The following is a 26863-nucleotide window of genomic DNA, read 5'->3' on the forward strand; positions in this document are numbered from 1 at the left end:
GAGGCAGCGAGGCATCCCGCCTTGGTTCTACAACCCTCAGCCGGGCTCTCGTTCCGTACACACACAGCCCTCCACTGTCGCGTTCTACACTCGCGCACTAAGCATCCCTTTTGTTGTTTTATTTTCTGAGACTGGACCTCATTACGAACGGAGATCGGGCTGGCCTTGAACTCACTATGTAGGCTGGTATCCAACTCGTGGAAAACCTCTTTGCCTGCCTCACAAGTGCTGAGATAACAGACGTGCAGCAGGCCAATCGCAAAGTACTGCTCCCAGACGAAGTCTGGGGCCACTGTCAACAAAGGGTCTCCACTTCCACACCCCGCACCGCGGGTCACCCCCTACAGGCCGGAAATCCTCCGGACAGGTACTGCGCCGGGCCGGAAGTCCCGCCCTCTGAGCGCAGTCAACCGTAACCCGGAAGTGTTAATCTACGGACCAGCGGCTGGCTCGCGTCGTGAATCACCTGGCGTGAAGACTTGCAGCGCCAGGACCCGGCCTTCCGCTGTCTCCTGCTACCTAGTTGGTTGCAGAACCCTCGGGAAGCCGCGAGTGGCGCGCAGGTCGGCGCGTGTAGGGCTGGTCGGGAGGGGGCGGGCTGAGGAACTTCGCCGCTGCGCTGCTGGAGGGAGCTGGAGCAGCTCCCCGAGGCGCTCCGGTAGTGCGGTTTAAGAAAAGGAGGGGCTAACTGCCCCTTTCGTTGCCTTTTGCTCACTTGGCAGGGTCATTTTTAAGGTCAGATGTCGGTTTGTCCCACAGCTGACTCCCAGCAGGAATGGCAGCCCCCTCCATGAAGGAGAGGCAAGTCTGCTGGGGAGCCCGCGACAACTACTGGCAGTGCCTGGAGGAGAACGCCGAGGACGCCTCGCGCTGCCAACAGCTGAGGAAGTCTTTCGAATCCAGCTGTCCCCAGCAGTGGGTAAGTGACACCAGCCGGGCTTGTATGTGGTCTGTATGTGGTGAAAGTGCATAGCACTCACCCTAACCTAGGTTGGGGGACGAGGTCATCGAAGAAGTCAAGGGCCCTAGAGGCCATCCACGAGGAGCAGCAACATGTGGAGACTGAAGTCATCCTGGAGTTATGGCCCGAGTATTGTTGGGGAAAACAGTGACCTTCAACGTTTTGGGGCACTTCAACAAAGGAGAGGGTAAAATACAATACTCCAGTTGACTTGTGCAGCCTGTGACAGCTATAGCACCTTTCTAAGCCACAGCTGCTGTCTTTTGCAAACCTGTGCTTTGTTGGTCCATGTTTTGGTTCACTTTAGTTCAACAGCCAGGCCCCTTCAGTATCAGTACTTTGCTCTTGATCGCCTGCCTGTGCTCTCAGTTGTTACCTGGCTGAAGCCCTGCCTCTCCACTTTATTTTATTGTCTCATGCATTGTCCAGGCTAGGCTCAAATTTTAAGTTATCCTGCCTCAGCCTCCCAAATTAGAGCAGTGTTTTGACCATCTCAGAGCAAAGCAAAGCTGTATATAAATACATCTTTAACAGCTCTGGACTGAGAAGTGGGCCCTAGATATTATGTTTGACAAAGTTCAAGATCCAATGTCATGTTCAAAAATCCGTAATTCAAGTCCTGCACTTGCACTGGAGATCAAGCGTTCCGCTCTGTAAAGGTGCCTTAAATCTGGGCAAAAGAGGATCTTTCTGATAACTTCAAAGAACTAACTTCTTACCAACTGTTATATAATAGGGTTTCTCAGTGAGTAAGACTATCATAAGTAACCACTCCATGAAAGAGTCCATCTGGACTTGTTGCTGCAGTGCATCCCTTGGGGAAACACTGACTTTTATCTGATGCTTTTCTGGTGTGTTATCTACCTGGATGCAGAACAGATCAGATTTCCACATTGTTGGTCTGTGCTCACTTTTACCTATCAGCCCCACTGGGATATTAAACCCTAAGAAAGGCTTTTAACAAAAAAATGACTGTTTTCTATTCCAGTGCGAATATAGATGTTTTGCCTCTGCTTGGAGGTGCAGAGCAGGTCAGATACAGATGCTGCAGTAATTTCATTTTTCACTTTTAGGGTTTTACCACATTTACTTTAAGATTCTTTAAATTTCATATAGATACAAATAAAATCAAGTCTTAAAATACTGAAATTGCAGCATGGTGGCACACACCTGTAATCCCAGAACTTGGGAAGCTGGGGCAGGAATTTCACTACAAGTCTGAGGCCAGCCTAGGCTAGTGAGTTCAAGTCCAGCCTGAACCACATAGCCAAACTCTGTTCAACCCTCTTCATCCCCCCAAAACTGAACAAACAATGTGATGTTTTACCATCAGTTTACCTACTCATATCATAGTTCGTAGTTTTTATGTATGTGTTTATCTCTTTTTAAATGTGTTTCTGGATGAAACAGACCTAAACAGTGGTGGCAGATAAATTACAAGATGTATTGAACTTGCCACAATAGTTCAGTGTCTTAAATCTCAAGACTCTGAGCCATGTAAGAGCTCTATGGACTTAACTTAACAGGAGGGTCCAAGGTGCACAGATTGGTTTCCTGAGAGAAAGTTTCCTGGGTCATTCAAATTCTCAACAGGATTTGTCACTCAAAAAGGACCAGGATTCACCAGGCTTCATGCTTCTCAGATGTTCATCCTAGAAGCAGAATGGTTCTAGAATATAAATCACGTTTTTATTTCTATACAGTTTGTATTGATTTGTTACATTTAAATCTGCGCTTTTGCTCATGTAAATCCTGATATAAACTTTTTTCTCAACAGATAAAATATTTTGATAAAAGAAGAGACTATTTAAAATTCAAGGAAAAATTTGAAGCAGGACAGTTCCAGCCTTCAAAATCTCCTGCAAATTCCTAGGCTCTTCTTGAACTTTCGATGGAGGTTGAAATTATTTTTTCTGGACATTCAAAAATGCTGTGTGGGTTTTGGGATAGTATTTGAATCATGGTGCACACTGATGCTTGTTCCCTGTGTATAATAGTTAATAATTAAAATGATTAAGCAACAGAAGATCCCATCATTCAGACTATGAAAAACAGAAATAAAGTGGTATTAAGTATGTTCAGTTTTAATTTAGTAAGAAACCTGTTTTAAGAAAAAAAATTCTATTATAAAACATGGTTTTTTTCTTTTTGGCAGCAGAAACCGAGTCAGGCAAATATTATAGTAGATATATTTTAGATATAGTTTTAGATAGCAAGTTTTGTGTTCCAGGTAGCATTTTAACTCAAACTACAAAATGAAGTTGGAAAAAAAAAAACTGAACTTGAAATATTGAGGTAAGATAATAAAAAACTATTAAAAACCCACAGCTTATCTTCATACTGAAGAGCAAGAAAATGACTGGATTCCAGCTAGTACACTAAGGCAAAAAAGAAATAAGCATATAGATAGGAAAAAATAAAGCTGGCAGTGTTCACAAATGTTATGATTAAATTTATGAAAACTCCAAAGAAAAAAATGTATGCAAATCTCATATTTTATCAAGAACTTGTATATAGAATAAAGAACCTAAAACTTCTTTTTTTCTCACAGTACTAGATTCAAGCTGGGGCTTTCACAGTGAGCAACATCCCCAGCCTTTTGTTATTTATTTTGATAAAAAATGTTACTAAATCACTTAAATTTCCTAAGCTAGGCTCAAACTTGCAACCCTTCTGCCTCAGCTTCCCAGAGTATTGCAATTATAGGTGTGTACCACCATGCCCAGCTCTTACAACTCTCAGAAAAAAATAACCCTATTTTAAAAGTGAACATATTATGCAAATAGTACTTATTGAAAGAAGATGTACACTGGGAAACAAATATATGTAAAGATCCTCTAATACTAAATATAAGAGTAGTAGAAATTAACTACATACATATATTACTGTAACCTATTGGAAAAGTTCAGTTAAAAGCTGGTATTACTAAGTGCTGACAAGGATATACTGCAACAATCATTCTTGCTGGAACGATTACAAGGAGTACAAGCTGGTAAAGCCCCCTGGAGAACAGAGTTAAACATGTTGACTTAAGACCCAGCAGTCCCACTTCTAGACGTTTTACCAAATGAACTGAAAACTAAATCTGTACATGTTTATCCAAAGCTGCTTTATGCACAATCACCAAAAACTGGAAACTACCTGGAAACCCACAATGGGGAAGTGAATAGGCAAAGTGATACATCTGTATGATGGAATAAAGTAGGCATGAACCTCAGATTCATGCAGTAACATGAACCTTCACTGTATTTCGCTATGTGAAACAAGCCAGACCCAAAAGGCTACATAAATGCTTTGGTTGATAGGACTTGAAAAAGTGGAACTATAGGACAGAAAAAAAAATGTTGGCCAGTGACTGGGGAGATGGGTGACAAGGAATGATAAATGAACTTCTAAGGTGATAAAATCATTCTTTATGGCACCATGGTAGTGTGTGCCTGAATATGCATTTGATAAAACCCACACTAAGCTATAAAGAGTGACTTTGCACATTAAAATAAAATCCACCAGGGTGGTGGAAATTCTGGTAGTGTGCAGAACATGTCTACCCATATTATAAATATGTGACATAACCTCACTGAAAGCAGTGGGCAAGAGAGGAACTGACCTAAATAACAAGTGTTTGACTGGATTCTATGGCTAAAGGCAAAAGGAACTGTACACAAGGTGCTAAATTTCATAACCTTAGCACTTCTGAGGCTGTTTGTATAATAAAGTAGACCATGTAAGTAAATACAAGCAGTGAGAATTAGATTGTCAGAATAAGCAGTTAAAAATAAGCGAAAGGAGAACATGTGAATTCCATTGCTGGGATCAGTGCCTGGTATCTGAACCTACACCACGTGCACCTGTCTCCACTCGTAACAGAATCATCTATGGACAGTCACAGGGTGGCAACGTGAGGTGCCCTAGTTGGTGGTTGGGGAGGGCAGAACTATAGCCACCATTCAGGCAGAGGCAGCAAGCATGTCTAGCCCCTAGTTTTTTGTGATGTTGGGGATAGAACGTAGGCTCTCTGCACTGATTACATCCCCAGCATTTGTTTTAATTTTGAGACCCAGTCTTACTAAATTACTGAGGCTGGGCTCAAACTTGTGATCTTCTTGTCTCAGCCTCCCAGAGTGCTAGAATTATAGATTGTGCTTTTGAACACTATTCTCCAATAAATGAGGTCAACCCTCCTGTCTGCTGCTAACCTAAGGTAGGAAAAATAAAAACCTGTGCCAAAAGAACTATTTAAAAAATGGCATATACCATAATGACAGTGCCAACTGTCCACACTGATTAGAAAGATGACTGATCAAAGAAAAGGTCTTTGTAGAGGAATTCCAATAAATACATGCAGGAGGAATAAAATAGGGAATATCACTATTAAACACTAAAGTCATAAGTGCTACAGGCGAAATCCCCTATGTATGTGGTCAGCGGGCAAAATGTAAGACTGACTGCACAGCCTCAAGTATCCCTCCAAAATGCCAGTCACTGGAATAGTCTTGCGGCTCTCCCCAAATTCTCTGACATCCTTCCCTCCAAGAGGGAGCTTACTTTCCTTCCACAGAGGCGAGGCTGTGCTGTGACTCACTTAATAGTAGCAAGAGAGCGAGTGAGCAGTGTAAAGAATGTGGCATTGTCTTTACCAAGTGATGGAGGCAGTGAGCCTGCCGTGTATCTCCAGCACGACGTGAGAAGCCTCTTGTCATTCTTCCTTAACACAGTCTCCGGGAACATACCAATCACAAAATAAGTCGGCCAGTGTACTTCAAAGTATCCGGATCATGAAAAGACAGAAACACCAATACTGTCAGACATTAGAGAAGGCTAAGGGGACAACAATGACTTTAACAGCGTGGTCTCTCATCCTGGATTGGCTCCTGAACAGAAAAGCGGACATTAGTGGAAAAATGGGAAATAGGAATACAGTCTACAGTTTGGTGACATGCACCATCATCAGCCTTAATTTCTGAATTTTGATAAATGTACACACAGCTATGTAAAGTCACACGGGAGGCATCCTATCAAAGTATATGGAAATTTTGTGTCCAATTTTTATGTATCTCTGTAAAGCAAGTTTCAAAATAAATATACAGAAAAAAAAAAACACAGGTAATGGACTGTAATTTAAATATTAAAAGGGACCTTGACATAACTGAAGTTCATTGCTGGATGGTGAGAGTTACCATTAAAAACAGTCAAAAGAAGAGAAAACACCCATGGATTTTATTCACATTTTCAATGATATACAGGAGTAGTCAAGTCAGCTCCTTTGGGTCCAGGGTTATAGTTATCAGAATGGAGATTACTTCTAATCATTATCTGATCTTTCTGAAGAAAGGTGTCTAAATTTCATAAAAACTGATGATGGCCTACTTTGGTTTTAAAAATAAAGTGTAGGAACAGAGCTTGAGCTTTGCAGGAAAACTGGCTGGGTATCTTGCTAAGCTGTTTTCCCAAGCACACAGCAGGAAGAGAGCCGCTCCCCATTCAGCACCTCTCCCAGCTCTGCTCCCAAGACAAAGGGTGCCAGTGCTCACAGCTCATGGCTGCTTTAGTTCTGCCTTCTAGCAGTCCACATTCCTGATGATGCCAGTGTTTCTAGGAGGGAAAATAGATTTTCAAAACACTGCATTATCTCAAAAATTGCTTAAAATATTTTATTAAAGAAGCAATACAATTTAGCCATAAGTGTACATTACAACATACAGTGATCTTTTTAAGGCACATGAGAAAGTTTTGGCATCAAAATGCAAGAAAACGATGCAAATCATCCCAGTAAATTTCAGAATCTACTTCAGTCCACAGAGTTGTAAAAAATGGTCTCAGTAGCACCACAACTCATCTCAGGTAAGGCACAAGCATCACGATGGGTCTTCCCGTTTGAGCAGCTGCTGCCTGGTATACTCCCAGATGAGCAGAGCGCCGCTCACATGCACGTTCAGGGAGCGGATGACGCCCTGCTGCGGGATCTCCACACACACATCCAAATGCTGCATCAGGTTGGCTGGGATTCCTTCGCGTTCATTGCTGACAAAGATAGATGAGGGGCAGACGTTAGTTTTCCTGTAGTACAAAAATTTGTTCTTAGGTATTCTGAATGTTACTAAAAAAAATCAACATATGTAATTAGTGTGGTTCCAGGAAATAAGTCTGTGACGAGACTTAAGGGACAGTTCTGTGTCATCTGATCACCAGATGGGTGAAATAAAAGGAAAACTGGGAGGGAGCTTTCCATAAATATTACAAGCTGAAAGAAATGTGTGCATATGACGGCAAGGGCCTGGGTAAGTCACCAAATAGCTAGCATTTTCTAGGTGGGACTCAGGACAGACTGGTTCAGGGTTCTCACCCCAGCAGGAGCAGTGACTTCTCAGGAAAGCGGTACTGGGCCAGGTCAGAACTTCTGGCCGTCTGCTCCACCCCAATGATGGTGTAGCCCTCCGCTTTCTTCAGCTGCAGATAATCAATTAGCTGAGCTGGTTTCACCTTAATATTAGTTTACAAAGAGCAGAGTATTAAATCATTCAGCTGTAGCCCTGCTTGGAATAAAATGAGAATTAAGAAAAAACATTTATTAAAGCTAAACTTGTTTAAAAAGTGCTTTTAAAAGAGGGAAACAACACAATCATGCTATCAAAAACAGTTCCTCAACTTCATACACATTTTTACAAGATTAATCCCTCAATCAATAGTGAGCTGTAAAAGGACACATTAAGAGACTACCACAATACTGACATTTCTAAAAATAAAAATATAAAAAAGAACAAACAAGGCTGAATTTTAGTTTTAAGCATTATTTTTAAACTATTGAAGGCTATATTCTTAAAAACTACTGCAAAAGGCCTAATAGGTGAAGGCTTAAAGCAAATAAAGCTTTAATAATAAGTTACTTTCCACCCACTTCTACCAGAGGAAGCCACTGTTCTGCGGAGACGCTGAGGTGCTGAAACTGCTTGTCACTGACGCACTGCAGACTGCCCAGGACAAGCGCTGCGGCCCCAAACACCTCACAGGTCCGGCACAAGCCTGCACAGAGAAGCGACACTTAACCAGTACTGTTCCCACTGTGGTGCCAAACAACCTCACCGCCTCCTACACGTCCCTCTGAGGCTCTCAGGGAGGGGTAAATGGGGAAGACAGCAAAGGGCCGTGCACCAATAGGAAATACCCAGCAGCACCAGGTTCTAAGCTCTCTGGAAAACTGCAATTTTACCTCCTAAATTGGTTGGCTTATCAATGAGTGAGGCCACCACAATCAGTCTGCTAACTGACTTCCCGAGTCGGGCAGCACGATCCTGAAACTCGAGCCCCAGGTCTGCATCGGGGCCCTCGTGTCTCCAAGGGATGATCTTTTTCTGGACATCAGCCCACTCTGAGTGACTGGCTGCTTCACTCGTGTTAGAACCTTGGGAAGGAAAAAGAAAATAATCCCATGTGTAAACAATCCTAAGCCTTCTCACTCCGTATATTTATTTATTCCTGTATGTATTTTCAAGTGTTTTGAATGAGATTTATTTAATTATACATTAACTGCAGAACTCTGGATTCAAACACAACCACCATTTTTAGTAGTACTTTTTAGTATTCAATTTTTGTTCTAGCCAATATAGGATGAGATTTCATAAAAAAGAGAGATGTACATTTTTTCACATTTTAGTATATCCAAAATTGGGAAGGAACTTAGAATCAAGGGCATCAGAGTTTATTAACATTTTGTCCTTAGAGGTAAATAATGCTGTAGTTTACAAACAGTTTATCAGGTCAAATTTTTAGGGAAATATATTCCTTAAAACAATATTTAAAAAACCCTCCATCTTCAATTATTTTACTAACGTTGGGGTGACTTTTCTAAAATGAAGCATGTCCTGTAAGAGCATCTCCTAACTAGACTGGATGAGCCACAGACTATAGTAAGCCATCTTGCTGCAAGGCCTGATCTCTGTAATGCAGGATTGAGACTATTTTTCCAGGTCCTCCAGAAGGTGCAGGGTCCTCCCAACTCTGTCCTACTCCAACAGATCAGTGAGCCCTCAAGGACCCTTGTTAAGTGGGCACAGGACACACAGGTAACTATAACTCCCTGAGGGTGAGAGTGTGTCACATAAGAGAGAAATGATAAATGCCGGTGGGAGAAAGGAGCAAAATAGGACCCACAGGGCCTGAGGGAGAGAGGTCTGAGTTCTCAGAGGAGACTGTAGACAAAGCATGGGCACAAGCATGAAGTGGGACGAAAGTGACTTGGGCAGCAGGAAGTCCTGTGGAGTAGCTCTCAGCTTGTGACAGAACAGAGGAGACAGCGTGGCCCACATCAGAAGGGCTCTGCAATATGAAGACACAGGATCCATTCCACAGAGAGGGGCTATACAGCCTTCAGGGCAGGGGAATGGCAGCACTGCTGCTGTTTCACAGAAATCCCTCTGACCCAATGCAGAGGACATGCTGGCTTCTGTACTGGTCCAGGTAAAGACAATGGCAGTCTGAAATACATCCATGCAGCCACAGCGGGTAGTGGAAGAAGCTGGATCACCAAGACTGGGTATGGTGTGGATATGTTAGAGAGGAAACAGGAATAGATGACGATTGTGATGACGTGTGACACCACCAACAAAGGAGACAGAGAAGCAGGTTTGGACTGAGACCTAAATCCAGTTTGGCTGCACTGGGTGTAAAGAGCTTATGGAACATCCAGGAGCAGAAGCCCAGCTGGCTTAGGTAAGAGGCTTGGTGAGACAGGTGGCTTTAGAAGAAAAGCACAGTGGGGTCCAAGCATGCAAATCAGTGAAGCTGCTTAAGGGAGCCATGGAAGAGCCATGTGGCACTGCTCACAGCCTTCTGGAGAACCTGTGCGTAAGCCTCAGCACAGAAACCAACAGTGGCTCACCTCTCCCTCCTAAAACCACCACAGCGAAACAAAGACCAGGTTTAGCCTGTTCATCAGCCACAAAATCCCTGCTTTCCCTGTCCCGTGACTGTCTGCATCTGTCATCCCTCTTTCCACTCCTCTGTCTCTACCTGGCCATGCTGAGCAAGGAAGGGCCTCCTGTCACTGTCTTGCCCTGCGTCTTCCTGCAGGAAACTTCCTCTGCAGATTTTGCCTGCCTTGCACTCAATTCATCGAGGTCTCTGCTTGACATCAGCTCCTTACAAAGGTTTTTCTGATCACCATACCCTGTTTTGTTAGCATTTTTCAGAGTACTTTTACTGCTTGACCTTGTACTATACTATTCATGGCTGCCACTTCTATAAGAATGAAAACTGCATGAGTGTGGGGATTTGGTCTCATGCCCAGCACAAAGAAGGTCACCAACCAATCTTTGTTGCATCAATAAATTCAAGCCACTATCTCAGTGTGCATTAGTGAACCATTTAGAGTGCTGGATACAAACTACATTTCCAGAATTCTCCCTCAGAGATCCTGCATTAAAACTGAGGGGTGCATGTACATTTGCATGTGTGAAATCTGCATTTTTAACAAGTTCTCCAAACATCAGAAGTTTAGAGACTGTCTAAAGGAAGGACAAGTGGGAGAACTTTAGAGAGGGAACCCGAGTCAGGAGGAAGAGCAGGGAGAGGGAACAGCATCCATGTAGAGGCTGATGAGGAGCCTGCAAAGGCACTGCTGAGCTTCTGAAGCAGTCCGAGTGGTGACCACAGGTTAGGAAGGCTGGAGGAAGACACAGGGGTAAGGGAGGAACTGATAGAAAAGGAGGCTGTGACCCATAGTCACTGAGATTAGCTGTGACCTTGAAAACAGGGCGAGCACCAGGCCCTGGGTCTTTAGGGCAGCTTGCTGTGAAGGAAGAGTTGGAGGGAACAAGAAGGACAAAAGTGGGCACTGGAGGATGGGCCCCGGAAAGACTCAGCTCCTTCATTTGTAAGGACAAGGCAGCAGGGCTCGAGAAACAGCAGATAGAGAAATGACAACCAAGCAGACCCAGAAGGACGGGCTGGAAAATGAGATTTCAGAATCTGGCCCTTTTAAAAGTCTGTATTTTTACAGAAATATACAGGTAAGTAAGTAATAGTAACAACAGTATGTGAAAGAAATGATTATTTTTGTATCACGCTGTCTAGCTTTTATAGCAAAGGTAACTTTCAATTTAAAGTTGTGGTCAAAGCTTTTTATGGTCTGTTTTCTGAGAGTCACACAGACCCTGTGTCAATGAAAAAGCAACATTATTAATTGCTTGTTCTAAGTAAGGTTCTACCTACTGGTTTCTACTCCTGAAATCAGTAAGCATCAGCAAGTTGACAAGAGGGAAAATAAAGTGAAACTTCTTTTACCTACGTCCTGCTGAGACCAGTCTCCTGGACTGAGCTCCCTAAGAGGAGTCTGAGAGAAGTACCACTGGGATTCTCTGTTGCAAGGAATGTCTGTGAAGCTGGCAAATTTATCAACAGCAATCCACTCCTCTTCAATGACTCCTGAAAGCCGTGGAAGGATGTAAAATATGGTCTGCAAAAAGAATTGTAAAATTTGTATTTTTTCCTTGAAAAAAAGGAAGAAGCATATAACATGTTAATTGCACAATTTATTACTGCTGTTATATTCTCCCAAACCATCTGATCAAATTATATATTCTCATTTATATCTTGTGGCAAACACACACACACACACACACACACACACACACACGCTTCTCTAAGAAACTAGGAGATTCAATTAGGGAATTCCTGCAAACAGGCATATCTTGTACTATGGTACGTTATATGATAAACCACTATGGTCTTAATGCAAACAAAACGCGCTTTGGAATCAGTCATTACCACTAAGGGACAATATTTGGAGAAAAGCAGTTTACTGACAACCAGATTCCTCCATAAGGAATAAAGTTCAAACTCTTTGATGCCATATCTTTTACTCTCACTGCCGTTAGATACCTTTAGGATCTGGATTCTGGCTGGACTACGTAATTCACTGTATGATAAAAGGCAAGCCACGCAGGCTTTCATGGCTTCAAGGCCTTCATTTGTAAGGGAAGATAACAACATGACGGTGCCCCATGAATGACAGCATAGGTGACACACTGTAAATGGTCATGACCTTTGCAACCCTCCTTACCTGCTCAAGAGCCGAGAACCAGAGGATGACCAGCCAGGAGAAGGTGCAAAGAAGACAGAAACCCAAGCAAAAGGCAATTTAAAAATGAAGTGATAAGTTCATCATATGTCTTTATGAAAGCTTTAGAATGATGTGGTTTCTTCTGAACTAGCCTAATCTGCTTGTGCAAATTTAAAGAGGCATAATGTCCACAGCTAAATGCTTATCACATGGGTCCTCAGGACAGCTCCAGACATTTAGTTCTTGGGAACCATTAACACTCATTCATTATTTTGCTCATACAATTTTGACTTGTAGCATTAACAGAGAAGGAAATATACAGGAGATACATGAACAGGCAGGGGTGAGGTGAAGAGGGAGGCCAAAGATTGACTCCTGCAGGGAACTGGCAAGGGAGAGGCTGATGACTGTTAAGAGTGACTGGAGGGCTCCACAGGAAAGGTGCAGAGGCCATACTGTGAGTGCTGAGTCTCACAGAGCAGAGCATGTCAGAACATGTGAAACAGACTTATTTTTATCCTAATAAAAATCACATTGACAATGAAGCAGCAGCAGTAAAACACACATTAGTGTTTCATGAAGCATATCTCACTATACAGATACTTTTTTAACAATCAGCTTATGAATTAAAAAGCATTATGTACAGTAGCCAAGGCTACAAATCTTTACAGAAAACAGTTCTAGGTCAAATGATTTGAGCAATACATTAAGAGTTGAGAAAGGAAAAAATTTTGGTTCATGAAAATTTTAGTTTTTACATATTGAATTAATTCATATTAACTATAATAAAGGTGTTTATGATTCTTCAGTCACAATCCATGAGTGGTGTATCATTTGCTGTACAAGTTTTATTCCTCAGAACCTAAAAATGCCATTAACATAAAGTAGGTTTTTTTCATTACTTCATTTACAGCGGGCTTCAGTACAGTAAAATCTCACCTGCACAAATGTTCTCCCTCATCTCCTTTTAGAAATCTGTCCTGATTTCTGTTTAGAATTAAATATTCCCTTCCAGGGTTTACAAGCCAGACACTGCCTGAGAAATAGAAAGTGAAAGTGACGAGCCAATTTTCACCACTTAAGAGTGAACTATAAGCAAGTCATGTGCATAAAATCATAAAGTTAAACTCAGAACTTTACAGTGTTAAGGCGATGTTTGTAAGCAAGAAGAAAGGAGTAACCAGATCAAAACCACTCACAACTGCAGGGGAAAGGCAGCAACAGGATTACAGACACACTATACGTTCTGTACGTGCCAGGCAATGCTCACCTCCAGACAGTAATCCTCCAGTGGGTGAAATGCTGCAAAGAAGAAATGCTCCTGGATGCGTTGCCAGTTCTTCTTGGCATTCCTAAGAATGAAGAGTATGGCAAGAGGCATAGATAAGTGATTACACACTTGGTGATGGGGGAAACTCGTATCTTAAAGAGGTTCTGCACAATTCAAATGGAATGCAGAACTGCGTAGATTTAATCCTAGATATATGTATGCATATGTTGAAGACCAACATACTATGAAAGGTGACACAAAATTTCACTCTTTTTCCTGCAGAACTTTCTCAAACCCACGGCCGTCTGCATACTAATAGGCAAGTTCTCTTTTACAGCTGAGTTACATTGCCAGCCCACAAAATTTGTATGATTAGGAACTTCTGTAGCTTGAGTTTGGATTACAACATGTTAACCCAAATGCGATTGTGAAGACTATTAATGTCCAAATCTATGCCGGTGAATAAACTCAGCCGCACATTTACCAAGCATCCAAAATAGTAAATACAAGCATACTCAGAAGAAATGACACACTGAGGGTCTTCTATGAAGATCAAGAATTCTAGCTGCCAGGTTACTCCTGGAAACTTAGGGATCCCAGGAAAAATGCACATGCTTACACAGACACACTCAAGTGCACGTATGTTTGTGTACTTCAGGATATGCACACCTTTGCACTCTGCCCCTCATCTATACTAACCCAACCCCCAGCCCATCTCCTCTATTTCCTTCCCCTGTGCTGTCTTTGGAAACAGTTTTTCATCCTAATGTTCGCTGAATCAACTGACTTCCTCCTGAGGCCCCCACCATCATCCAAATGCCTCCTGTCCACCCACATGTCAAGAGTTAGGGAGAAAAGCTAACATGCCTGTCATCCCAGTGACTGGGGATGCTGAGGTAAGAGGACTGCAAGTTTAAGCCCAGCCTGGACAACTTGGCAAGACCCTATCTCAGAAAAAGGCTGGTAATGTAGCTCAGTGTGAAGGCCTTAGCCTTCATCCCCCGTACCAGGTGGGCAGGTTGGGGCAGGGGAGAATTAAGGAGCCTGAGGGTTATACAATAGTTTGTGGTAAAGGCAGACTCGTAACTCAAAACTTGTTTTTATCAGGTTCTTACAGAGTGGTCATAGCAAGCCCCTTACAATGTTATTAGGTTTCCCAACTGTTTCATTGGCTTAATACGCTGCTTCAGATCTTTCTTGTTTGTGTACGTTAATTAGTGGACCATCTTAAGGAAAAATTTTCATTTTGACTGATGTCACCTTGGCCTCAAATTCTTAAAAGTCACAGCGCTCCTGGATGATGATAATCGATCATAATAAGAATCTATGAACAAAACAATACTTTGGAGACAAAGGAACAGGCTCAGGTGCCAAGAGAGGCTTAGGACTCAGTGACCTGCCAGGAGATGACAAGAGCGAGCCCAAGGAGAGACCCGTGTCCAGACATGGGGGCTTTACAGAACACGTGCACGAGCTTGAGCAGCAGCATCTGCCTAACTCTGCGCTTGGGGGTGAAGGAGAGCCTAGGAGTGAAGAGCTTGCCTGCCAAGGAAAGGGACATCTAGAGCTGGAAGTGGGCCAGCTAAGGAAGCAGAGCATTCTGGGTCTCTGAGGTCAGGCTGTGCTGCCGCATGGGCATCTAAAGCAGTAGAGGAAGGAATCACGTGTGAAACACTTAAGATTCACACCAACAAATACAGTATACAAAGGGTCACTTGTAAAATAAAGGACCGAGGATAAAGAGCAATAAAGTTCCTGGTGGGATCAGTAATGGAAAGGTCAGTAGTGTGTGTACTAAAGAGCGAGCTGATTGCTCCAGCCTAACCCAAACTGTCTGTGTCCAGTGTGGTGTGACAGCTCATCAGTGCACAAGGATGGGGGATCAGCCCTCCTGCTCCCCTGGGCCCTGTGAGTTGCCCTTACCCTGCTCCCTGCATGCTCTCTGCTTGGCTGAGACTGCGCTCGATGACAGTGGTCCACGTGCTACACTCTTCAACACCTAGTGCTTTGCACACGTCCCAGACTTTCTTGAGAGCGACGAGAGCATACAGCCGAACGCTGAAGTTGTGGCTAAGACACCACTGCAGTGCGATGAGGAGGGCCTGCTTCAGAAGCGGCGCCTGCAGAGAGAGGATGCAAACACTACCACAGCTGCACTGTGCGGTGGGGCAAGGGTCCTACCACCGGCAGGCTGGCAGCACTTCTCATTCCTCCCCAGACTGCGATTCATCAGCATCCCTGGTTTTTCAAAAATAAAGAACAGGTTCCCCGGGCCCCTGTGTTCATCCCTGCCACAGTGCACCTCTACTCCCATCCCCAGGGAGACTTGGGGGTGGGCTTTGATGATAAGCCTGCATTCTAGAATATGTGGCCCTGTCTCTGATTACCAACCTGGGTTGAAAAAGTTAGAACTTCGCTGCAGGAGCCCCACTTTTGGCAACTCACGAGATGCTCTTAAGTAAGGTATCATATGATGCCATCTTTCTGCTTGTCACTGGCTTCTGAGCTACCTGTCTCAGGTGCGGCCTGGGGCCACAGCACTGAGGAGTGGCAGCACAAGTCAGAGGTGCGGAGAACAAAATGTTTAATACTGCCTGTGGCCTTTTCCTGTGCATCCAGGTCCTCACAGCCTACACATTTAATGGATTCATACCCTCCAACTTTTAAAATCTCATGATAACTACCCGAAGTCGTTAAACAAATCACCGCCATTTATGCAAGGTCACTGTCTTGCTGGTTTCTTGATGCTGGGACACTGGGACACACACACATACATCCTACAACATCACACATATGAGGTCTAAAGTAAAATACAGCAAATATTTAAATTTAAAAATTTATTACAGTAAAAGACCTATTGCCATTAGTTTCCTCAAAATACTCCCTCTGCCTTCAAACACATCCCATTGCATTGTTGCTGCCACTTTCTTTCTTTTTTTTTTGACACTGGAAATCAAACTCAAGACCTCATGCTTGTCACCCCTGAGCTACATCCCTAGCCCAAAAGTCCTCCTCTTTCTCCTCTTTTTTTTTTTTTTTTTTTTTTTGGTACCAGGAATCAAACTCATGACCTTGCACTTGCCAGGCAGGCGCTGCACCACTGAGCTGCATCCCGGCCCTCTCCTGTCACTTTCTGAAGTAGTTCTGGACATCCTCTTTCCTACTTTAGATGTGCTGTCAAGGCTGTCTCTGTCACACACTGATTCAAAACATTTACCTTTCATGGTCATTTTGACTGCAGAGAAAAAGCTGAAGTCGCACAGTGCCAGATCCAGTGAATAAGGACACCGCAGGTTTTTTACGAAGCTGCCTTTCCTTTGGATGGCACCCCAGCAGCCACAGCCACTGTATTTGTTCACACCTTATAATGACATGAAAGAGGACATCCAGAACTGCTTCAGAAAATGCCCAAAATGATGAGGTGTGTTCAAAGTGAGGCTGAATATTTTGAGGGGAATTGATGGCAATGTGTCTTTTACTCTAGTGAAATTTAAAATTTAAATATGCACTGTGCTTTCAATCATACCTCATGCAGCCACCCCATGTGATGAGCAGCTGTATCCCTACAACAGGCTCCATCAGGGACACACATAGGAGAGGGATGGACACAGGAGAGCAAGGGCACATTAGAGGCAACTAAAGAAATACACACAAAGGAAAACAAATTGATTTGGTAGATGAAAGCACTAAGAAAAATTCCAGCGGAAATAGGGGAAACAATACAATTTCTGAAGGACACATGCTAAGAGTAAAGTTATATTCTAGCAGCCAATAGGGAGGAACTGGTGGGCAAGTCAACTATGACAACCAAGATGAAAACGAAGAAGGACAAAAGGGAATGTAAATAACAGATTACTAACATGTCGCAACCTTCGCAGAGTCACACAGTACACACAATGACATCTCAGCAGAGTAACTGCTCCCCACACTGTACCTCACACACCACAAATGTCACACATGCCACTTCATGTGCACTACTTTGAGGGTGCATGACTTTCCAGGGCAGGTGCCATCACTCTGATTTTCACAGTAGGTGGGGAATGTGAAGAGAGGGAACTGAGTACTACTGGTGAAAGGACTGATGTCCCCAATGCCATGTGTCTACAGGAGGCCTCTTGGTACCGGACAACCTATGAGGGGCCTTCCCCTCCCTTTATTCTGTGCCATGGCTCCAACAAGACCATTCGCAATTGGGGACCACCTCTGATCCTTGGCCTGGGGCCTCCTTGCTCACCTCTTTCAGGCCTTGTTTACAATCCTCTCCCCAGAACAGTCCTTCCTGAAACCCCTCTCCTATTAGACTGTCTCCAGAAGCATTTGTAAACAACCCCCATTCAGTCAAGGAAGTGTAAGGGGAATCCTATGGAAAGAATCTTAATATTTGCATAAAATTCAACAACATTTCTATCAACAGAAGTCATCTATTAATGTGCCTATAAAGTCAGCAAGATTCAGGATGCACATGAGAAGTACTAAATGTGATGCTGGGTGTGGTGATGCACACCTCTCATCCCAGCACTCGGGAGGTTGAGGCAGGAGAACTGCTCTGAGTTCAGCCAGCCTGAGTCTCAGAGTCTCAGAGCAACACCCAAAAGTGGCACAAATACATACAGTCCATCTTTTGAAACTCAAGTTTAAACTCTCCATACAGCAATTCAAACTCACCTTGTCTGGAATATTCTGAATGATGATGCCCAAATGGGATAAAACTGATAAAAATGTACAAATGCTTGTTTTAAGTTTCTCTTCACCCTGAAAGAGAGATAGGCAGACGTAAACTCCAGTGCTGCTGTGAGCTTGGCACTGCACAGCACCACGCTGGACTCTGGGAGGGCAGAGGAGGGAAGCAGCTTCTTCCCTGTATGGGGTCCCAGAATCACAAGCAAGGAAGGAGGGGCCCCCTGGAACCAAATACTAACGAACAATGCACTCAGAAGGTTTCATACAGCACCTAATGACTCAGCTACAGACACCCCAGTAGGTGGTAGAACCCAGAGTACACTCCCTTCGGAGGAGGCCAGGGCCGTGGGACAGTGAAGATGGGCCTTGAGAAGCAGAGGGCATAGGGGAGCAGGAAGGTGGCGACAGGTGAAAAGGACGGCCTTTCAACTGACACAAAGGCCAGTGAGGCAGACATAGAAGAGGTGATGTGCAGCTCAACAGGACTGCGACAGGACTGAGGCTCCAACAGAAGACTTTAAAAGCTATGGCAAAATTATGTCAGAGTGGTAAACTGGACTCTGGAAACCTCCTCGGTGACAATGATTTGAAGTCATCTACTACTCTAGTGATAAGAAACAGGGATTCCAGACAGGCTGGCCAGGAAAGAGACCTCAGGTAGGAAGAAATGGGAGACAATGAGCTCTTTTATCTAACTACAAGATGGGTACTTAGGAAACCAGGAGAAGCGGAACAGACCAGTCCTGCTTTTATGGAACTAAGGACCTTGAGGAGGAGGAAAAGCAAAAGTCACGAAGATTAAAGTTCTAGCTATAGGAAACATGATTTATGTGCTATAGGAAACCTCAAAAAAGGGATCCTAATATCAGGGAGACATGACCATTAGCAAAAACATATGAACAAAAGAAGGGTCATCCAGAAGAGGAAGACACGGCTTCCAGCAGAGGACACTGCATGCACAGTGGACTGAGTGCAAAAGAACTGGTGAGAAAACAGAAAGATTAAGAAGGCTGCAATCACACAGCACTATGGGAGATTAAGAAGGAGGGTTACAAGTTCCAGCCCCAGCCTTAGCAATTTAGCAAGACCGTGCCTCAAAATTTAAAAAAAAAAAAAAAAAAAAAAAACCTAAATAAAAGGGCCTGGAGACGGAATTCAGTGCGAAGGCTCTGAGTGGCTCTCAGTTTGATCCTTGTACAGAAAAAACAAAGATCAGGCCCCATTCACTTTGGGAGTATTGCTCATGACTGTCTTTGGCCAACGAGACCTTCAAGCATGCCAAAAACTTGTGGATGACTCTGCACTTGGGGACAGGACCTCCTGAGTGCTCCATCCTAGAACAACAAGCCACCAAGTGGAGAGACTCAGCCAGCCTACATGGGTCAAGAAGTGAGGACCATGCTGGCCAACAGCATGGCCTTTTCTGCTGAGGCCTTTTCAGCTGAGGTGACACATAACAGAATAAAAAGCTAAGTCCCAGCCCTGCAGGACACATGGAGCAGCAGTGCCTGCCAGCTCAGTCAGCACTGGGAATCACCAAAGCTGCTGTTCATGCCACTGTGCTAGGGAGGGGACAGCAACAGAAAAGGGACCAGACGGCATGGTGGTGCACAGCTGCAATCCCAGTACCCTGGGAACCTACGGTGGTTAGATCACAGGTTTGAGCCCAGCCTCAGCAATATAGTGAGATTCCGTCTCAAAGAGTGTAAAGGCCCTGGGTTCAACTCCCCAATACTCTTCCATACCCCACACAGAGATAAAAGAAAACGACAAGAAAAAAAGAAACCGAGATGACAGCATGACTCCGTGCAGAAGGGGAGTGGAACACAGCAGGCAAGAGCCTGCGCTACAGTCTCTGTCACCAGTCTTAGCATCAGTTTCTCAAGCGATTTTCAAGGCGTGAGAAATAGTGGCAAAGGTTAGCAGAGCAGGCAGGGCAGGGGACACCAGGATGGAAGTGGTGACAAGGTTCCTTTCTGTTCTGCTTCAGTCTGACTTGAAATTTCTCTACTAACTAGATTTTTTTAAAATTAAGGAATGCATTTATTTTCCCATCATTCTTAATTCTAAGATCAAATGAAGATGGGGCTGGGGATTTAGCTCAGCGGCATAAGCACCTGCCTTGCAAGTGTGTGGTCGTGAGTTCAATCCCCGGTACCAATAAAAAAGAAAAAGACAAACAAACAAACAAAAAGGATCAAATGAAGACTTACTTCCTTGATTACTCCTTAATAACAAAGGCCTTTTTACCTTTGTTTTGCTAGAAATAGAATAGCCCTCAAATAAAAACCACAATATACTCAAGGTAAACTAGACTTCCATGACCTAAATTAATTCAGAACTTGCAATGTAATATACAATGTCAATACATCAGGGCAACTGACAGTCAAAAACAACTAGTCAAAATCAGAGTTTAGCAAAACATTAAAAGTCTTTTTTACTTACATATGAAAAGCAATCCCAGAATTTTGGAAGAAATTGAGGGAATTTATGAAGAATTAATATAATAATCCATTCTATAAAATATTTTATGGAAGCTTGATTGTTGGTAAAGCCAGCATGGAAAATCTTGTCAATAATTCCATTTAAGAAATTCTGAGAAAAAAAAAGTTGACAAACCTATTATTAATTTTAGTTGGTAAGAAGTTCCTGTTATTTAAGAGCTTAAATCCTATTACTGACTCCACTCTCTCCCTGCAAAGACTGTAATATGTGCAGACTGAAATTGAATACTTTATGATCTATTTGAACATGAACCCTCTGAGGGTCCAAATCATCATCTGTGTTTTTACTAGAGGAGGAAAATATCCAGAGAAGCTGAATAACTCTGCAGAGCCACACACTTATGAAGCAGCAGGATTCAGACGCGAATCCTAACCTCTGAAACCAGGGCAGCTCAGAGGCCAACATGAGAAGGGGAGACAAAGTCAAGGCCTGCAGGCTGTGCTTCCTCAGGGTCATTCCTGCCCCCAGACACTGCTGTTCTCTGGCCAAGACTTAGAGCTCCAAAATCATCCCTTCACTCCCACACTTCTGTTCAAAAGTGTACTTCCCTCTGAGTAATGGATCACATCTAACTAGCAGATGAACAATTATCTGTTTACACAAGCATATTAAAAAATAACATGTTTTATACTTTTTTATTTTAAAGAAGAAAAATCTACCTTAACAGAAGTTGTACCATGTAGCAAAAGAGCAGAAAACCTCATTTTAAGCCTTAAAGTAAGGAGCATGAACTCTGACATTAGACTTGACTTTGAAGACCACCTTTACCAGCCCCTTGCCATGTCACCCCTGGCCGGGTCCCCTCAGCTCTCTGCAGTGTCCTCACATACGACGGGGAGTATTTATGCCTGGCTTTGACAGACTATTCAGAAGACTGAGCAAACAGCCGGAGACACTCAGCAGTGCTCTCCACGGTGGACATACTAGTTTCAGTCTTCCGTTCAGGCCCTGTGTGCTCTGATGGCTGCCCTCCAAAATTACTGTTCTCTGTGGGAGTCAGGAAAATATGTTCTCAGTAACCTGCTAAAACACTTCTAGAATGATTTGTTAAAAATAATTTTATATGGAGGTGTATTAAATATAGTATTTTTTAAATTTGAGGCAGCTCTTTTAGCTGTCCTCTGATGCTTACACAAACACACGTACACACACACATTGTCTTCGAAGGGTCCTCTCTCACTGAGTCCAACACATCGTAAGACTACAGTAAGCTGATATATTTTTAAAATTCCCCCACTGAAAAGTGGGGGCATGGATGTAGGAAATTTTAAAGTCTATATTCAAAAACTGTCTTTAAAACTGCATTTACCACTGTTACTTTTTTGTCATGACTAATGTTTTCTTTATAGGAGCAAGGATGGGCAGGGAAATCAGACAGAGTCCACTTGAATGTTCTCTGGGGAAGAGAAAAGGGAACTGTGGATACAGGGACTCTATAGCGAGAAAGAGGTTGCCCTTTGCTGAGCTTGTGTGTGTGGCCACTGTATACATGGGATAAAGGGCAAGAACATGCACCACTGAATAACAGTCCTACCCCAGTTCTCCTGGCTCCTGGCAAACAGATATTTCAAAACATAATGCTCCAAAATAACTGTGCTATGGGAGTTGAGCAGTTCAGCATTTATATTTTCTAATCAAATAGCATTTAAACATTTACAATGCTACATCACAACACTGAAGGAAAAGTACAAAGCAAGGTCATGTAAACTAACTTCAATTTATTTCCACAACACCTAACTTCCTTAGTATTGTTGAAATATTCACAATGGTTTCCTTTTTATACACTGAGGTATAAATGTTAAGCACTGTTACCTTTTAAGTCTTAACACAGTGCATGACATTTTTACCATACGGTGTGTTTATGTGGAAACCTTAAGGCTTCTAAGGGTAGAAATGTGACAAATGTTATACCTGATCAAAGCTGGGAAAAAGTACCAGCAGAGTCTGCCATATCCGGTTCTTCACGCGGTGCTGGAGAGAATTCTCATAGTAGCGAGTTCTGGTCTTGGATACCAGATCATCCTGGAGGGGCCGGAACAAAAGTTAAAACGTTTAAAATGGGTGTAGTGGTCTTTTGTTCCTCCAAAAGCAAGTGGTAGCATAAGATACAGAATAACACTTTAAAAATCCCCCTTTAAATCACAAATTTAGTTGTTTTTCTTAAAATTTCTTATAAAATTAGAAAACAAACCATAAAACTGGGAAATACAGATGACAGAGTGAGGCGACTGAGAGAGTTAAAAGATATTACAATGTACCAATAGAGGCACTTCTCATTTTACAACTCTCTGTCTTGTTCCCATTTGGAGTAACTTTGCTACAAATCTACTAAACAGCCACCACAGGAAATGTCAGTGCAATGCTGTTTCTGGACACAAGATGGCAGCGCAAAGCCTTTCCACATTACCACAGAGCTCTACTGATGTTAACAGTCTGCCGCCTAAGCTCAGACAGCCACGAAGCTTTTGTTTTGCAGCTCTGGAGACAGAAACTTCGTACTTACCTCTGAGCCACAACCCAACTCCTCAAAACTGACTTCTGTTATCATAACTCTTGGTACCAAGAATGTCTGCACATTCAAATGACTTCAGGGTGGAAAAGTCACCCATCACCTCCAAAGCTATTTCTGTCAAAGTGGACCATCTTATTCCCCTTCCCAACTTTCCTCTGACACTCTCTTCCAGTAACCACAACCTATGTATCTGAGAGTGTATAAAACACCACGAGATCAGCCAAATGAATACTGATGTATGATACCTGAAAATGACTACAATCTCACAACCTCCTCTATCACTGTTGTCCAACTAAGCTGTCTTCCAGGGCAAGCATTTTTAGATTTCATATGTAGTTCAGGCTCAGTGTAACTGAACACAGTACCATGAGGGTGGATGGTCCAGCATTCAAAGGAAGCACCTGTAAGTCAGAAGCAGCCTGGCCTTGAGTGTCAGGAGTTAAGAGTCCCAGTCCTCGCAATGGAGTACTAAAATTCTCTGTGACTCAAAACTTTTCCTCCTGACCTTGATCCACTCACTGGACTCAATATCCAGAAAAATTCATACTTTCAATGTCAGTCTGTCAACTCTGTCCTAGCTTCCTGAGCCTCCTGATCCAAGACACACCGATAGAACAATCTCCACACTTTCTTCCAGAGCACAATCTGGTCTTTCCACTCCTATCTCAAAGCCATGTAGAAATTTCCTGCTTTCTGAGCTCACCCCAGAATCTGATTCTCACTGATCCAGTGGGCTTTAGAGTCCAGTACCAACTTGTCAAAGGTAACTGCAATCCCAGGTTCAGATTCCTCAGGCTGGGGCCAGGACTAGAGCTCTGCAATCCTAACAGGCACCTGGGAGATGCTGGTGTTGCTGGTCCAGAGAAAACTCTGAGAACTGTTGCACTAGGCTGACAGTTGCTTTTTCCCACATGTGTTTTCCAAGCAGGCAGCACCATTTTATAATCCATCAGCCACAACGGAGGATCCCAAGACCTCTCTCCTCACTAACATTTGCTGTTCTCAACGGTTCTCTGTAGCCTCCCCAGTGGATGTGAGGGGATTGCTAGGGGACACTGCCTGTGTGATGATGGTGGTCTGCCTGTACCTATGACCTTCCCGATCTACTGGGTGGTTCCTTCAACATCGCCCATACACTAATTTCTGTGTATCTTCCTTACCTCATGTCCCGCTCTGGAAGCCATCCTACCTACTACCCTTGCAGAGAAAATCTCTAAGAGTGCCACATGCACCGTCTCCACTTGCTCATTTCCCACTACTTCCCTGAAATCACCTTTGTCAGTAACCAATGGCAGGGGACACTAAGAGCCCACCAGCAGCATCTTTTCCTGCAGACAGTGCTTTCCTCACTTGGCTCCGCCCACCACCCTGCCCGGTGTTCTACCTTTAATAATGCATCAGCTGAATGCTACCTTGTAGAGAGGCCCTCCCTGATCCTTAACAGCCAAGTGAACACCGTCATATGAATTCTCAGTCCATCTGCTCCCCAACAATAATTCCTATTTATTGTGGAGGCACAAATGAAACACTTTCCTATTGGGCACTCTGGTGCATATCTGTAATTCCACAACTTTAGGAGGCTGAGAACTGCAAGTTCAAGCCCAGCTTGACCAACATAGTGACTTAATAAGACCCTGTCCTGTCTCAAAATTTTTAAAAAGCTCACTATTAAGATCCTGAATTCAATTCTGAATGTCACACGCATGCATGTTTTCTTTTGAATAAGTAAGAAATTTTCATCAATCTCAGATAATCATCACAAAACAGATCTAGGTATGACAACATGCTACATCCAAAGCAAATCCTGAGGTGACTTTTCATGGACTCTGAGTCATAGCAGTCATTTCTTCACACTGATGCTTCCCAGTGGTGACCTGTTTGCTCTGTTTGAATGGATACAGCAATATAAACACAAGGTTTAGGCTAGTATTGTAAAATACACCCACTGAGGGTCACAGGGCACAAGGAAATGAAGTTGGACAGTTACTTAATCAACACCTGATTAAAAATACAGAACACAGATTTCATGTTTTCTCCTCCTAAAAAATATGTAGAAACACATGTTCTAGCACCATGAAGAACAAATGCTGGACTTTGATCTACTAAAATTAAAGAACATTTAAAGTAAAATAAAACATTTACTTTATCCAATAGCTTCACTGCAATATCTTCTACAAACAACTTGTGGGACAGACTTGAGCCATCTAGTAAACACAAGAATTTGACAGCACAGATTCTCACGTAATAGTCTTCTCTTTTAGTACTAAAAAACATAAAATGAACTTATTTTATACATTCATATATTTTGAAAATGGAAAAATACATTAATACTAATTTCAAAAACAGTGTAACAAATATCAAATCTGCCCACCAATGAGTTAAGATTATGTAGGTCCACACTTTAATGACTGAAGTGGTTAAGCTTGATCATGTCAACTTAGTGGCTTGGGTCATGCCCAGGAGGTTGGTGGAGCACACTCCTGGCTGTGTGAGTGGATCATGGAGGTGTGATGCTGTGGTCTATGTCTGGTTCCTCCCCCTCCAGCACTGCTGTCTTGCACTGCTCTATCTATCTCTGCCTTGGAGCTAGCTGACTATGAACTGGATTCCCTTAAAACATGAGCCAAATTAAACTTTTAAACTGTGGGTGTATGGGATTGTGCCTCGGTGATGGGAAAATTGACTAACATTATGTCAGTATTTTAAAATTCAGAACAGAAGATAACAAATGTCAAAAAGAGAGTGAGTTCAGAAAGGATGAGTGAGCACAAATTTACTGAGATTTCTAGAAAACCCATACACACACTACTAGTATTGGTCATGAGCATCTCTAGATAAACCAGATCCTAGCTTGTGACATTAATTCTGAGGAGGACAAAGCATCTTCTGCTCATTCAAGGCAACACCTTGTATTTACTGCATACTAAATGGGGAAAACTGTGCAAGTACTATGTGCCCTGAACATCCCAGCATTTCTGGCAGCCAAAGATGGAAAGCTAAGTAACATGATCAATTATTTCCAATTAACTTCTATGATATGAATAAAGGTTACTTTAACAACAAAGCATAGGTCTAGAAGAAATCAAAGTATTTCACAACCATTCACTAGAAAATTTTTTTTATTGCTACACTAAACCAGATAAGAAAACAAAAAAATTAATAGCAACATTAAAATAATATATGTACTTAATAAAGACTGGCAGATGATTTAAGACCTAGCACTCAGAACAATAAAATTTTTATGATTACTGTATGAAATAATTATTAGTTGTTCTAAACTCCAGAGAAAATGATATACTTTTAATCATGTTTATAAACAAAAGTTTTGAAAGCCATGTGAAAAAGTAAAACTTGAAAAAATACCTCATAAGCTCAAAAATTTAGTTAAAAGGTTAGAATTAAGAGTATTCTTGCTTCTTACATGTCAATCATGCTTCAGTATGGAGTTTAAATTAAAAAAAAATTAGGCTCTCATTTTCGGAGTGATTCTGCTTTTTTGTACAACCTACCAATGCATTCAAACGGTAAATTTGATTTATAAATCTCACCTTAAAAAAAGAACTGAAGAATAAAGCATGTGTGCTGATGAACACCACCCTAGAGGAGGATGTGTCTCCAAACACACTTCCTTATTTATACAACGCTTTGTAATATATTTACCACTGTTCACTACATTTTAGTAAATACTGAAAGATGTGAAGAAAATATACTAGCAAGGAATTCTTTTAGCAATATATTGGCAATTCTTTTTTGTGGGGGGTGGAGAGGGGTCAGGTGCTGGGGATGGAACCAAGGACCTTACACAAGCTGAGAACATGCTCAACCACTAAGCTACATCCTAGCCCCAAGAATACAATTCCTAATATACTTTTGAGGGCT

At 42.7% G+C, this 26863-nt stretch overlaps 2 protein-coding genes across 8 annotated transcripts in view; one reads left to right on the top strand and one right to left on the bottom strand.

Annotated features, from left to right (window-relative positions):
• Positions 1-392: 392 nt before the first annotated feature.
• On the top strand, positions 393-3036 carry LOC100728825 (cytochrome c oxidase assembly factor 6 homolog). 2 transcript variants are annotated; one of them, XM_003473500.5, is made up of 3 exons: positions 393-563; positions 760-919; positions 2739-3036. In XM_003473500.5, exons 2-3 carry the CDS (start codon positions 776-778, stop codon positions 2832-2834), a joined length of 240 nt encoding a protein of 79 aa, XP_003473548.1. In that variant the 5' UTR covers positions 393-563; positions 760-775; the 3' UTR covers positions 2835-3036. The 2 variants fall into 2 exon arrangements, with proteins under 2 accessions (XP_003473548.1, XP_005005291.1); XM_005005234.4 differs by having other exon boundaries at positions 394-563; positions 723-919.
• Positions 3037-6586: 3550 nt separating this feature from the next.
• The window catches only part of Tarbp1 (TAR (HIV-1) RNA binding protein 1), a 59720-nt gene continuing 39443 nt past the window's right edge, over positions 6587-26863 (bottom strand). For 3 of the 6 annotated variants that reach the window (XM_003473502.4, XM_023566544.2, XM_005005235.4), the window contains 11 exons: positions 25127-25247; positions 22384-22494; positions 20413-20562; positions 17953-18039; positions 15211-15407; positions 13288-13369; positions 11240-11411; positions 8169-8360; positions 7857-7981; positions 7305-7441; positions 6587-6982 (listed from right to left, as the gene is read on the bottom strand). In XM_003473502.4, coding sequence (XP_003473550.2) covers positions 6817-6982; positions 7305-7441; positions 7857-7981; positions 8169-8360; positions 11240-11411; positions 13288-13369; positions 15211-15407; positions 17953-18039; positions 20413-20562; positions 22384-22494; positions 25127-25247 — 1540 coding nt within the window. In that variant the 3' untranslated portion in view covers positions 6587-6816. Of the gene's footprint in view, positions 6983-7304; positions 7492-7856; positions 7982-8168; positions 8361-11239; positions 11412-12956; positions 13054-13287; positions 13370-15210; positions 15408-17952; positions 18040-20412; positions 20563-22383; positions 22495-25126; positions 25248-26863 lie in introns of those variants that run through there. The other 3 variants (XR_010051231.1, XR_010051232.1, XR_001202078.3) reach the window with 3 other exon arrangements.

The sequence above is a fragment of the Cavia porcellus genome, unplaced genomic scaffold (assembly GCF_034190915.1).
Source record: "Cavia porcellus strain 051 isolate PalLab524CR breed Dunkin Hartley unplaced genomic scaffold, mCavPor4.1 scaffold_13, whole genome shotgun sequence".
NCBI classification, from domain to species: domain Eukaryota; kingdom Metazoa; phylum Chordata; class Mammalia; order Rodentia; family Caviidae; genus Cavia; species Cavia porcellus.

Coding starts and splice junctions, on each gene's coding strand:
- LOC100728825 (XM_003473500.5), top strand. CDS start 776: ATGGCAGCCCCCTCCATGAAGGAGAGGCAAGTCTGCTGGGGAGCCCGC. Junction 920..2,738: donor CCAGCTGTCCCCAGCAGTGG/GTAAGTGACACC, acceptor TTTTCTCAACAG/ATAAAATATTTTGATAAAAG.